We start from the raw sequence: 14552 nt of genomic DNA, 5'->3' as shown, positions 1-14552 counted from the left end.
CAGATTTTTTTTCAATAGTAAATACTACAGTCCTACGGGATCCAAGTTGGTTGAGTGGGTAGACGTGGAACCTCAGATACCAAGGAACTGCAGATACAGAGGGTGGACTAGTAAATAATCAGAGGCTCTTTGTGCAGAGGGTTGGTGCGCCTAACCACTGTGTTGTTCCAGGGTCAGCTATAGTTCTGTATTACTGATACTTGAAGATATGTTAAGTGAAAAAAGATCACAACATGGTATTATTTATTCCATAAAATATATGTATATATATATGTATACACACATATGGTTATACTTAAATTCTCAGAAAATGTTTGTGACCAATATGCGGTTCTCTTGTAGTGGGATTTCAAATAATTTTTTAAAGCCTGTCTTCTAATTTTTCTATATTTAACACGGAATTTGTATAAGAAGAGATGAAAGCATATTTATATTACCCAGTAGTGAGTCAGTCCCTGCCGAAGCAGTGATCTCCTAGCCCCTCCTCACCTCAGGGCCTGGAAATGGGGCCAACACAACAGGGGCTGGGAAAGGGGACACTAGGCTTCTTTCAACTCAAAGATGTCCAGTGGAAAGCAGGTTACCAAACAGAGTGTGACCCCACTTCCATAAAACACACGAACATCTGTGAGAATCCCTGGTAACCCTGGTGTGCCCAGGCATTTCCAGAGGGTTCCTTTGCAACTGAAACAGAGAAGAAAACCCCCGAGGCTGTCATCTGGCACCCCTATTGGAATGTTGGGGTTTTCACGCAAATGTCCTCAGAGAGGAGCTTTCCTGTCTAGTGACCTAACGGGATACTGGCATCAACTGGAGACAGTGCTGGTCTTTATGGACTGCGGGGTTGGTAGTCCCTCAGAGACGCTGAATCCGTTTTAGTCCGATGCTTCAAGCAGAAGGGATGGTTTCTCCTCCTCCCACTTACCCTTCTCTCTTTTCCTTTCTTCAATTTATAGTTCCCTTTTCAGCCATCAACAGAATTGGCAATCTGAATGAAAAGAGGTAGCCCCAGGCATGGGACCTTATGGGAAAGCTCCTCTCTCCAAAGATAGGCCCTTCCTACTGGATGTGCTGCTGAGGCCATCAGAATGGAGCAGGCTGCAGCAATCCCTAACAAACAGTACATCAGAAGTGAACAATCTTAATGAGGGCGGGGGGTGGGGGGTGGGAGTCTCCAAACTGAATGGAGAAAGGGGACAAAAAGATCAAAGGGGAAAAACAAACAAAAGGAGAAACAGATGAATAAAAGGCCACTCTCCTCTACTTTCCTCCTTTATAGCAGCTTTAACAGCCGCCAGTCTTTGAACATCACTTTATGCAGGAGGTGGAAGGGGAACAGGCTATTAGTCAGGGCTTCCTTTGTCTACCTACAACCTGCAGGGGGAGGGTGGGATTACAGGGAATCTTAAATACCACAATCTGGGCCCAATTCAAGGGGGGGGGGGCGGGGAAGAAGCCACACAGAATTTGAGTGCAAAAAATAAATATAAAATTTATTAAAACACCCACAATATTTTAAAGATACCAGGAGTAATACAGTTCACAAACCCAGTTGTTTGTGTAAATTATAATAAAATACAAATCAAAAAAGGATACATACTTGCAATTTCTAGGCACCCTAAATTAAATCTGCTGAAACACTGGGGGAGAAGGGAAGGCAAGGAGGGTAGCTCAGGAGGCAAACCAATAAAGTGGGAGGAAAAAAATATTAACAAAAAAGTAAAAATTATACAAAATAAAATTATCAGCATAAATTTACTGTACTAAGAATATCTACAGTTTAATAATACACATCCTATTGCCTTGAGACATTGCAAAAATCTACCATTCATCCATCAACCCCAGATAAACTTCATTTCAAGTAGCCACAGTTACAAAGTCAAGACGGAATATTCAAGTATGGTTGTTAAGTTCACCTCCATTGGAAGCCAAGTAACCAAACAGGAATTCAAAGAGAGAAGAAATAAAACACACCAAAAAGCTACAGGGGTTCTAGATGAAGTCTAATGCATTAATATGCCACAATATGACCTGTCCTTGTTTCTTTTTTTAAAAATTAGAATACGTGAAAAAGAAATTACATCGCTCCTGTTTTTCTCCTCCTTTTTCCCCTCAAAAGAAAAACAAAGTACTGGAACCAAGAAAATTTTGGATGTTCAAGTTAGCCAAATAGTATTTTTTAAATCCTCATGTGAATAACGATGAGTTATCCCTGAATGACAGGTAGTCAAAATGAGAAAAGAGAGCAAACAATGCCACTACAAAAAGCATCCCTGATATCAGAACAGAAGCAAACAAGGAAGTAGGCCAATTCTCACTGATTCTTAGGCAAAAAGCAATTTTAGACTTTGCATTTCTGTGCTGCAGTCTCTGCTCAGGGAAGAAGCCTATTGCTTTGCTCTTGTCGGCAGCTCTGCAGAAGGAAGGGCTGGGAGTGCCAAGACAGGGGCCTCACACATGGAAAAACTCTTTGCACATGTGGGTGTGGGACTGTATACCCTATGCTGGGGGTACGCACCCCAGAACATGTCCATTTTGGTCCAGGGTATGTTGAAGTTGGCCATGTACTACAGCAGATGCAGCTGGCTAATAAAACTAGGTTTTGAGGGAGTCATTTCAAATGACAGCAACAATGACTGAAAAAGCTCAATGAGATGGGCATGGGAAATTCACATTTTATTCAAAAGCAAAAAAAGGAAATGAAATAAAGTCAACCACGGTCCTTCCTTTAGGCATTCTGCCATTTTAACTGAAGAATGAAAAACAAAATGACCCCAGATTCTTCAAGGTCAAGTATGTCATCAAATGGACAACCTGTATGTATCAGACCCTCACGGAATCTACTTTACCAAAGTTGTCATGATGTCCCGTCTTTGAGGTATTTAAAAAAAATTATTGTGACAGTGGATGACACAAAATGGAGCTTCCTGTTGAGTTTTTAAAATATCACCTTTTGTGGACCCAAGAAGAAATTTAGAATAGCACCAACTAAAAAGAGCCTCAGTGGCACTGAGTGAGCAAAGAAAGCTCCTTCCTTTAAGTTTGAACATGAGGGGTTCCCAATGGGAAGCAGAAGCATTGCTGGGGCAAAGGCTGTGGGGAGCAAAGGACTGAGACCCCTGCCCACCACGGTCCTGGCCAGTGCTAGGTGAGGAAGGAGGCCCATCCGGCCCACCTTGGTATGCAGAGCACCTTTGGAACCCTCAGAGACATCTACCTGGCGCCCTGGACTGCAGGAGGAAAATGTGTGTTGGCTGTGAGAATGCCTGCCACGTTAGAAGAGGCAGGAGTACCCAACTCCCCTTCCTCCAAAAAAAAGAAAAGCAAAAAGAAAAGCCCTTCACACCTCCTTTCTCATCAGGCCTAAGAGGACAGATGTGAACGCCCGCCACCTCCAAGCCAGGAAGGCCCATTCCCCTGTGTAGTAAGGGGGCTGGCTGCCTTCGAGACTTGCCTTTCTATCTGGCCAGCAAGGGAAGAAGAAAACAAAACAGAAAAACTGCTCAGAGCAGGTTCTAGCACGTAAACAGAGGTCTAAGGAGACAGCACCAAAAGGGGGGAGGGGGGGGGAGAAGCCAAGAGAGACTGGAGCCCACCTTGTTTTTGGTTGGTTGTGGTTTCAGAACCTTGATAGCACCTCAGCAGGACAGGATCAGGGACAGTCACATTAAAACACCATAGCACCATTTTATTTATACTATTTCAATTCATAAAAATGCTCCCTAGTCCATAAAACACACTTCAGTAACAAAAGGAAAGAGAGATTGGTTGAGGCACGTCAGGGCTATCATTTTAATTTTCCACAGCACTGCCTTGGCGTGAGATCTGGCGGTGGTTAACTTCATGAAGCCTGGCCGGGTTCTCTCAGTGGAATCAGGTGTTACCATCTACTCACTCACTGTCACCCGTCCTCCTCGCACACCCACTGCTGTCTGGTACAAAGCAGTTAAGATCTGCTCTTTCTTTCCTTACTTTAGCACTTTAAAAGTCCCTGCAAACTACTGTTTCCAAAAGAGGCTGGTGAAAGGACCAAGAGGGGTGGGTATGATCTCTTTCCATGCATACCTGTCATCTCAGTGAGACAGCAAAGCAGTACCCACGAAGCCAGAGTGTGGGAAACCTAGGCCCTGCCAAAAAACACACCAAACAACAACAAAAACAAGAAACCTCAAAATCCATGAAACACCTTACTCAAGATTTCTGATGGTTAGATAACGGTTTCTTGAGCTAGCACCAGTTATTTTGCGAGAACATGCCGCAAAGCGATTTTTATTTTAAAAACCTCTTAGCACAAAACTTTGCAAGTACTTTCCTTGCAAGCAAAAGGCAGGGAAAACAAAACAAAAGAAGAACCAAATGTCTGCACTGCATGTGGATGGCGTCTGTGGACAGGGCACACTGGGGGATGACTCTAAGACTCCATCATTTCCGCTGCTATACTATTATTAAAACTTGATCATGCTGTTAGGTTCTTTAGTTGCAATGGCTTTATTTTTCTTCTGATAAAAATGTCTGTTAATCATCTTTAGGACTTAAAAAATGATAGTGCCAGTAAAAAATAAAAATTTGATTTTTCTCTTTAAGAAACCTTCAGCAGCAAGGGGAAGGGGATAAAGAGCTGTGCATAGTTACTTTTTAAACATACGTCTAAAGCATGCTAATTTAATGACTGAGATTTGAGGTAGGTTATACATGTAGTGTGTAAAAATCAGCATGGGCTTGAGCATGGCAACAGCACCACCTAATTTCTGAAACACCTTTCTGAAGGGCGTGGGGGCGTCCAATGGAGACTGCCTCTTGACTCACTTCTCAGCAGCCTATTTGCTGATCTAGAATTTATGAACCGAAGGCTGTTTGGGCTGGGGGGACAGACATCACATGCTTTTAGCTTGTATTGGTTTCTTCTTTCATCTAATGGCTTTGCTACCAAAGGGGGATGAGGGGAAGAGTCTATTTAACACACATCAAGGAGATTCATACATGCCAAGCATCAGAATCACCTGGGTTACACTCAGGACCTTCCAAACCAACAGCCAACCTGGGGCTTTCCCGGGTCATACAGACGGTCACATTCTCCAAATGTTTTGTAAAATATTGTATTTCTTGCTTAAGATAATTTAAAATGAAGCTTTCAAGGCACCCCCGCATCTACCTAAGCACGGAGTCAAATGAGACCTGCATAAAAGTACTGATGCGATAAGCAAAATAGCATTTAAAGGACCCAACTTTTCCTCAAAACTAGAAAATCAGCATGCTCATTAAAGACTCTGCTTCCTTTAGCTTGTCAAACTGAAGGTCAGAGGTTTTCCTATAAATCTGAGTTCTGAATAATTCGAAATCCTGATAAGCTCTTGGGTATTTATTTCAAAAGCAATAATATTTCATTTTTGTCCTGTAAAATAAATGCAACTTTACAGAATATGGTAAAAGTGAAGGATAGACAAAGCACGTTAAATATTCAGCTACTATTTACAATTTCTCCCACAATTACATGTTAAAACATACTTTTTTTTTCAAGTTGCTGTTTAAATCTAGGCAAAAGTGCTTAAAAAAATTTTTTTTTCACTATTTACAGTTAAAACCAGACCACATAAATGCTCAGGACATCTCACAGCGACTCTCCGCCAGTGCTTCTGGAACAGTTACAGTAAACACCCAGCGGGTCAATTCTCAGCTCTTACACAAGGCACCTGGAAGCTCAGGAACTTGCCTTTAGCATCATCATCTGATTGTTAAACTCATTTTATGAAGACCCACATCTGAATAAAACTGCTCAATAAATATCCGATGTTTATCTCAGGGCTTGGCTGTCATTCACTGTGGGGCCATATTCCCCTCTGTGTCCTTATGAAGCCTCCCACTCACCACACACATCCACATGGGCAGCTGGATATAATTTCTGCTAATACCACAGGTAAAACAGACACTCCAAGGAGTCTGACTTGCTGTCAACACATGTTGCTTCCGCCTGTCAGGCCCAACCTCTCTCAACAATGTTGAAAAAATTAAGCACCACATTCTCATTTCAAAGAACTGAATGAATGCACCAGAATTTTAGAACGGGGCGTGTTCAAGTGGGTGGAGAGGGGAGGAAGGAAAGGAGAAAATGACCAAATAGAGAAATGGCACCAATTAGGGAGGAAAATCATAGCTACCTGCTGAAAATGTTTGACTCTTGCATTTTAAAATCATTAAGTGTAGGTCCACTCCCCAAATGATAGCATGGAGGGGGTGGGCTCAGGTATGAGGCATGCACCATTGTCCAATGTGAAATCCAGGGATTAAGGAGATGCGTTACTGCTGTCACACTGCTGTGCGGAGCTCCTGCAGATGCAGCCTGCCCGAGTCAAGGAAGTCCCAGCACAACACTACAGCACCAGGCTCTGCGCAGTGCTGCACACAGCACCGCTGGCTTTTCACAGCTTGGGTTCAACTTCCTGTTTTTAAAGATACAGTAGCCCTTTTCGGTATCAGCACAGACTTTGGGGCATCTTTTTTTTTAAAAAAAAAAAAACTGCCACTAAGACAAATTCCTTCAGCCAGTATTCGTTGGCTAGTCAGCTCGGTGGAAAAGGCTCCTGAGAACCTCTCGATTCCAGCTCCATCCCGAGGTGCTGCCGAGGGGACCACGGTATCACGTGACTTGATAGCTAAGGGACAGAGAGGATTCAGTGTGGAGACTAGCAAGCTTGAAGCTGTCTACTTCCAACCTGGTTTCTGGGAAAATCTATGCCAGCATCTCAGGTGCCTGGCATGGGGTGCACCTGCCCCCATCCCCGACTCCAAGCCGGTGACTGGAAAAGGGACCCCAGCTGTTTTTCTACAGATTCTCCCATCCTACCGGAGAGGACAGAAGCTGTCCTGAGGGCTCCCTCCCCTGAAGGGAAGGCATGTCTGTCAGGAGGGATGCAGTGGGTGGCTACAACCTGCACTTGGCTCATGAGGGGCCGATGGCTGAGAGAACCTTGTCAGCTCCCAAGAGGGCCAGGCTCACCAGGCCCAGCACAACTGGGCAGGAATGAGTGCTTCTGGCCTTTCCTGCCGATCCTTTACCATTACAATTGTCACTTTAAAAAAAATCCAATAAATACACATTTTTAAATGGAATTTAAAACTACTCCTTTGTGAAAGGACACTATAAACTTTCTTTCCATTATTGTGATATACAAGGATAGAGTTTTAAAAACAAGAGAAAATAAAAGGCCCCCCCAAACAAGGGAGGAAAAAAACCAACATGGAGATATAAATATTAAGATCACGAAAAAATCACCCGACAGCCGTAGTTTCTTCTTCAAAGTGCTGGGGAATTGGGGGGAAGGGAGGGGCGGGTCAGTTCTGAGGTTTGGACCATAAATACATATATATGCGTATCTATATATGTATATATAGATAAAAAGACTTCTGCACCCCCAACCCGCCCCCAGGTGTGAGGGCGAAAGCACCACAGAGGCAGCTCGGGCCTGGCCCGACGCTGAGGTACGCTGGCTCCCTGGCACCCTGGCGCCTAGATCCAGCGGCTGTAGGGGCCCGTGACCTTCGTGTAGGCATACGAGGACACGGTGACTGCTGAGTCCGTGGGCACGGCCAGCGCCTGCCGGGTGGGGACAAGCCCCTTCTTTTCTTTATGCTGGGGCTCGGGGACCATGGCACCCCCCCACTTGCGCTTCTTCCCATACAGCTTGGCCTCCTGCTGGCCCAGGCCCAGCCGGGCGGCCTCCTCCTGTCTCGCCCGCGCCCTCTCTGCCAGCTGCTTCATCTTGGCCTCCCAGAGGGCCAGCCCGTGATTGGGCTGGTTGAGGTTCTTGTGCTGGTAGAAGACCAGCGAAATGCGGGTGGGGTGGCAGCGGTTGGGCTTCTTGAGGGGCGTGGTGGCGTGCAGCTCCCGCCGGGCACACTCGATGAGGATGGAGCCATGAGCGGGGGCCACGGCCACGCCGCCGATATTCTCGTCCAGGAAGTTGTGTTCACTGTCGGACCACAGCTCCTCCTCCTCCTCCTCGGCCCCACCAACGCCGCTGCCTCCGCCGCCCTTCTCCTCCTTGACTGTGCCCTTGCTGGGCAGCTCCTCCGCCGTCCCCTCCTCCAGGCTGAAGGGATCCCACAGCTTCTCCTCAGACTTCAGGGCCCCAAACAGCTTCTCAGTGGGGCCCAGGGGCATGCCAAAGGACTGCCAGGCTTTGTCCAGCTGGCTCATCCCCGGGGTTGGAATCCTTCCCTCCTCCCCTTTCAGGGGGCTCCACAGCTTGTCTTGGAATCTGGGACCACCTTTCAGGGCAGAGTTGAAATCCCCGGCTCCTACCGCCCATGGCTTCTCAGTTAGGCTGGGCCCAGCCAAGGCTGAGGTGTTGTTCCCAAACTTGCAGTGGCTCCACGGCTTGCCCCGCAGCCGTCCTCCAGGCTGGGGGGCTGGCTGCTGTCCCTCGCCAGGGAATAACCCCCACTGATGCTGGCCATCTGGAAAGTGGGAAGGGGTCAGGCAGCCAGCCCCGAAAGAACCGAGCTTATCGGGGACAACGGCAGGGCTCTCCGCAGGAGGGAACACCCCCCAGCCGCCACCCACACTGTTAGTCCTCTTGGGGGACACGCTTGGGCCTCCTGAGTACTGTCCCCATAGGTGATTGGGTCCCCCATTCTGAGATGCCTCAGGCAAAGGCATTTTGCCCATCTTGCCAGGCTCTCTGGGTACAGATTCGGCGTGGACCAGTGGATCTACTGGCTCTTGCTTGATGGATCTGTTGTAGCAACTGGAGCTCTGTACAAAGGGAGAGGGGTCCCTGGACACTGGGTGGATCTGGGGGGCCTTGGGAAGCAGATACTCCTTGGGGCCTGGATAAGCAGGCTGCTGGTGGTGAGGAGCGGGGTGGTGGGTGTCTGTGGGAACAGCCTGGCCAGGCAGCTCGGCAAACTCAGCACCACCGTAGGCTGGGCTCAGGCTGTTGTGCAGAGCATGGAGGTCTGGCTTCTTCTCAAAACTGCCATTGCTGCCACTGTGCCCCCAGGTGCTAGGACCCAGGAACTGAGAGGGGAAGACGGGGTTACTGGATGGAAAGCCATAGTAGCCAAATGATGGAAGCGCGTACTTGGAGTGGAAGCCGTTGACGGAGGCCAGGCCGGGCTGTGCATAGTAGGAGTGGTACGAGTACACGCTGTTCATGCTGTATGGGTCGGAGGGCCGGCAGCTGCCCAGCACCGAGTAGCTCTCCACCACCCCGTTGCCGCTGTACTTGAAAGAGCTGAAGTGGTTCTGTGGCTCCACCTTGAGGGAGGGCTTCAGGCTTTGCCGGGACAATCCACCCTTCAGAGACAGGCCTGAGGAAGACAGGAGGCAAGACAGAGAAGAAGCACAGAGAAGCACAGAGACGGATGCTCCCTCTTGCCAGGAGGTTTCCTCTGCTGGGCGGGCAAGATGAGTGAGGCTGGACTTGCTCCCAGTGCAGCGTGGTGCGGCCCGGCCCCACGGAAGCCCCAGAAGAGCAGCCGGCAGAGCCCAGGGCTCCCGTGTTGTCATTCTTCCCGACTCCAGCGAACTCCACCCGGCCTCACTGAAGCCCCCTCGTGCCAGCCACCGCGGGGACGAGGGCCGCCCCACACCCGAAAACCCTGCTGCAGACCGCATGCCGCCGCCGCGGTACTTTCCGCAGACCCACGGCGAGGAGAGCGCGTGAGCCGGGGGGGACGCCCAGCTGCCCTCTGGGAAGACAGGGAGACCTCCTTCATTTGGCTCCCAGGTGCCTCTCATCTGGCCTGGTTTCCCAGGGCTGCTGCAGCTTTGGTGCTGACTGACAAAATTAAGATAATTGATGGTCCAGGTGGCTGAGAGACCGCCCCCGCCCAGTACTCTTCTGTATGGAATTCTATCTCAAGGCAGGAAGAGGGGTGGTACGGGAGCCGTCCAGGGCCCCCCACCCAACAGTGCCCGTGCCACCCCTGCCGGGCACCCTCTCCCCACACACCTGGGTCAGTGGGGATGCCAGCCAGCTCCAGGGCCTCCTGCTTGATCTTCTCAGGAGTGCTCAGCTTCTCCTTCTGAACCTTCTTCTTCTCGGCTGCCGCCTTCCTGGCTTCCAGCTGCCGCTGGCGGCAGGACTTGGCAGGCTCCGGCAGGCGCCGCACCTCGCGGGGGAAGGCGGTGAGCACCTGGATGGCCCCGCTGCCCACCTTGGCGTTCTGGTTCTCCTCACTGCCGAACTCATCCGTGCTGGCCATCTTGTACAAGGGGAGTACGTGCAGCTGCTCATCCTCGGGAATCTTGCCCACGCAGCGATTGTCTTCCTTGGTCAGAGTGCAGACCTGCCCCAAACAGAGAGACGGGGAGGGTGCATGGGGTTGGGGGAGCCAGACACTGAGCAGGAGGGGCTGAGCGTCCCGCACACAAGGCCGCCCCTTCCCCACACCGTCCTCATCCCAGCTATCCACTATCCCTTTCCGGAGCATCTAAAAAGCGCATCTGTCTTGCTTTATAGAGTAACGGTATCACCAGCGTTTAGAGTCTGCTCGACAGTTTTCAAAGCACATCCATTCACTTTGTCTAACAAGGCTCTGGGGGGATCAGATGACGGGCTCAGGGTCACACAGACAGAAAGGGGCCAGGTCACGACCAGGAGATGTGCTCTGCCCTCCACTGCCATTACATGTCATCACACAGACCTCGGACCGTCCACCATTATCTTCCTTGCCTTCAACACTCAGCCTCCTTTTGCCCTTAAAATTGAAAATTATATGTGCTGGTTGTAGAAAATTTAGGCCAGCACAAAGGACATAAAAATTATCTCCATAATCCCACCAACTAGAAATAACCCTTGTATATACTTGGTCATATACACACCCACTTTTTTTTTTTTTTTAGACTTTAATGTTATTTATTTAACGTTATTAAGAACACACTCACTTTTTAATAATTAAATAGGATAATCTATATTAGGCATACAGTTTTAGAATAACTTCTTTTTTTCTTAACACAGTATATTTTCTTACATGTTAAATATGCTTCCCCAATATGATTTAAGAGCCACACAATATTATTCCACTGTATCAATGTGTTAATTTAACTAATCCCTCATGACCATTTAAGCCTGTTTCCCTATCATAAATAATACTTTTATCCTTTTCACTGAATTTTCTAAGATACTTAATTCCTTAGAATAAACGCCGTAAGGTAGGACTGCCACATATTGCCAAACTGTGCTCCAAAATGATTATCATCAGTGTTTCACTTACACTGGAAGAATGAGTTTCAATTTTCCTATACTTTCGCGATACTTTTGCTATTAATTTCTTTAAAACTTTCTGCCTGTTATCAAAATGTATCTCGTCGTTGGTATATGTTTCTCTGATTACTAATAAGGTTTGATTGATATTTTTCTCATTTATGTTTTACTCTTATATTGACTTATTTTCTGTATTCCGGATGTTCTGGCATTTGGCGCCTTGATCCAGGAGGGACTGTCCCTCCCCTAAGACTAGCTAATTCCTATAGATAGCAAACGATCCCCTGCCAGCGCAACTTTGATACACAAACCAACCAACCCAGAGTCCCCACCCCCAACCATTTCCTTTACAAAACTCTCACACCCCAGGGCTAGGTATTGACAACTAGGGACCACCTCTATAGCCCAGAGCCTGCAGAAATTATTCAAACTATCCATCCTAAACTTATTCAGCTTACTTATCCTACCTTGCCCATTCCTTTCTACGAAATCCCCAGTAAAGCTCTGGGCTATTCTCTCCCCTCTCTGCCTCCTGACAAACCCTACTCCTGCCCAGTAAGCTGCCAAACGAGCACTCCAAGGCTGTAAGTGTCCTTATCCTGGGGCCACTGCACAAAGCTGTGCTGAGAACGCCCCCCCTGTGGTTTATAGAGGAGTACGAAAGCACTGACTGCCATCCATAGGAGACTGGTCGATAAGTGGTGGCACAGCCACATACACAGCCTTAGAACATGCTGCCTATATCCACTGACCAGCAAGTTGTCCACCACATATGCTTGAGTTAAGAAAAGCAAGATTGGGGCTTCCCTGGTGGCGCAGTGGTTGAGAGTCCGCCTGCCGATGCAGCGGACACGGGTTCGTGCCCTGGTCCGGGAGGATCCCACATGCCGCGGAGCGGCTGGGCCCGTGAGCCATGGCCGCTGAGACTGCGCGTCCGGAGCCTGTGCTCCGCAACGGGAGAGGCCACAACAGTGAGAGGCCCGCGTACCACAAAAAAAAAAAAAAAAGCCAGATCGTGGAACAGCACATACACATAATGTGTAAAATGTATACAACTGTGCACACACACATACATTCAGGTGTCTGAATGGATGGTCATCACAATGCTAACACAGGTTACCTATGAGATTTCAGGCATTTTTACTTTATACTTTCTCATATTATTAAAATTATTTTTTACAATAAATAATTGTTTAATTAGAACAAAAAAATGTATTCATTCTTGGAAAAAACTTATTTTTCACTCCAAACTTCGGAAGCTCTGGGATCCAAAGAACCTCACTGTGCTCCTATCTCTCGGTGCCCCATCCTCCTTCCCTGCCCCTCTCCTAATCTTGGAGGGCCCACACTTCTTTCTCTGTATTTCAGCTAGAAACCCTCACAATACAGTGTACACAGAAGTCTTGCAAGCAAGACTTGCTTCTCAGTCTTGCACATGGGGAAGAAAGACAAGGTGGAGAAATGAAATCCTAGGGTTGGGACATTCATCCCCTTGGGGACACAAGCTACCGACTCTGGGAGCCCCCTTTCAGTTGAATATGCCTGTGCCCTTGCCTCTTCCACAGCCCCCTGGGAGCCCTGTCTCCTAAGACCTAGTTAAAAAGCAGAGAAGACAGCCACATCACCCCTTCCAGGGCGCCCCCACCCAAGCCCAAACCTCCTCTCTTTTCCATCTGCACTCACTCTTCTGGGGCCTACATCCAGGCTCATGGCCCTAACTACGAACTCAGTGCTATCCAGTCTCAAATTCATTTCTCCAGACCCTCCCTCTCCCATGCCTACTCTACATCTCCACCTGGATATATAGCAGGCATCTCAAAATAGAATTATTGATTTTCACCCCCAAACTGGTCTCTCCTGATATTCTACGTCTCAGTAAACACCAACACTTGCCTAGTTGCTCAAGCAACTCACACATCATACATAGGTCCACCCCACCAGCAACTACTCTCAGCTACGCCTTCAAAATCAACCCACAACCTGCCCAAAGTATTACTCCCCACGCCCCACCCTCACTCCTGCCCAAGCCCTGTCACCTCTGGCCTGGACAAGTGTCCCAGCCTCCTACCTGGCCTGCTTGCTCTGATTCTCCCACACCCACCCCTACCCCAACATATTTTATTCTCCATCTGTAGGAGCAAGAGAGTGCTTCCGACTTTATAAACGAAATCTTAGGGCTTCCCATCACACTTAGAGCACAACCCACAGCCCTCCCAGCCTCCCATGCTCCCTGCGACCTCACCCCTGCCTGCCCCTCTCATCTCACTCCTCTGAGCCTTTGCCTGTGCTGGTCCTTCTGCCTGGAGCACCCCACCCTCGTGCATTCAGTCCCTTACTTCCGCGTCTCTGCTCAGGTGCCCCTCCTCATACAGGCCTCTCTCCATGACATCTAAAATAGCATCTGCTGTCATTTCATCCCTTACCCTACTTCATCTTCTCCTCAGCCTTCCTTGCTACTGGACATTATATCACATTTTGGGGCAGCACTCTGTCCACTTTATTCCCCGGCATCTAGAGCAGTACCTGAGGCACAATAAACATTTGCTCAATGAATGAATCAAAAGGTTGTTTGGACTTAAATCCAAGTGCTCAGAGAGACCTGGAGCCACACTTTAGAGAACGGGGAGACACTGGGTGCCCAAGAGGCTGCATTCTGCAGCACCCAAGCCAGCCTTGCCCTTGCATTTCCCAGAGAAGTGGGCAGGAGTAGGCAGTCTGGCAGGGTCCCTCCCTGCCTTGAGCCCACCTATCTGCAGAGAACAGGTGTGCGCCCTCCCAGGATCGTCTCTCAGGTGGGGCTGTGACAGGTCACAGGCTTCCTTACCACCGTGCACCCGTTGTAGAGGTTATGCTGGTCCTTGTGGGCGTGGGCACAGAAGTCCATGCAGGCCGTGACCCCTGAGAAGGGCCGCCCTTCCTTCAGCCCCAGGCGGCAGTCAATCGCTATTTCCTCATTGGTCACCTGTGTGGATGGCCAAGGACAGCTGCTCGAGTGACCTGAGGTGAGTGGCCCTGATTCGGCATGGGGGAGGCCAGGTCTTAGAGGGAAGGAGGGAGGAAGGAGGTTAAGGACCACAGCCATCTTGTACTTGGGCTGTAGGAGGGAGGTTTTCTGGCTGAAGTCCCTATAAGGGGTTACTTCCTTCTGGGTTATCTCAAGTCCCTCTCACCTCGTCTATGGGGTGCAGAAGTGACAGGTGAGAGAAACTCAAGCCTCCCCAGTAGAAACCAGAGCAGAGGAGGTGGAGGATTATTAAGGGGAGAGAAACAAAGACCAAGGATACAGGAGAGACAGCCTGGGATGTGGTTAGCTTGATGTAAACAAGGGGTCTTAACAAAGACCTT

At 48.7% G+C, this 14552-nt stretch overlaps 1 protein-coding gene across 11 annotated transcripts in view; it reads right to left on the bottom strand.

Annotated features, from left to right (window-relative positions):
• Nucleotides 1–6505: 6505 nt before the first annotated feature.
• TET3 (tet methylcytosine dioxygenase 3) overlaps nt 6506–14552 on the bottom strand; it is a 111050-nt gene continuing 103003 nt past the window's right edge. For 10 of the 11 annotated variants that reach the window (XM_067007328.1, XM_067007327.1, XM_059079852.2 and 7 more), the window contains 3 exons: nt 14032–14169; nt 9954–10290; nt 6506–9309 (listed from right to left, as the gene is read on the bottom strand). In XM_067007328.1, coding sequence (XP_066863429.1) covers nt 7505–9309; nt 9954–10290; nt 14032–14169 — 2280 coding nt within the window. In that variant the 3' untranslated portion in view covers nt 6506–7504. The remainder of the gene's footprint in view (nt 9310–9953; nt 10291–14031; nt 14170–14552) is intronic. The other variant, XM_067007332.1, reaches the window with a different exon arrangement.

Source organism: Kogia breviceps, chromosome 11, assembly GCF_026419965.1.
Source record: "Kogia breviceps isolate mKogBre1 chromosome 11, mKogBre1 haplotype 1, whole genome shotgun sequence".
NCBI lineage: Eukaryota > Metazoa > Chordata > Mammalia > Artiodactyla > Physeteridae > Kogia > Kogia breviceps.
This window is presented reverse-complemented; position numbering and strand designations above follow the sequence as displayed.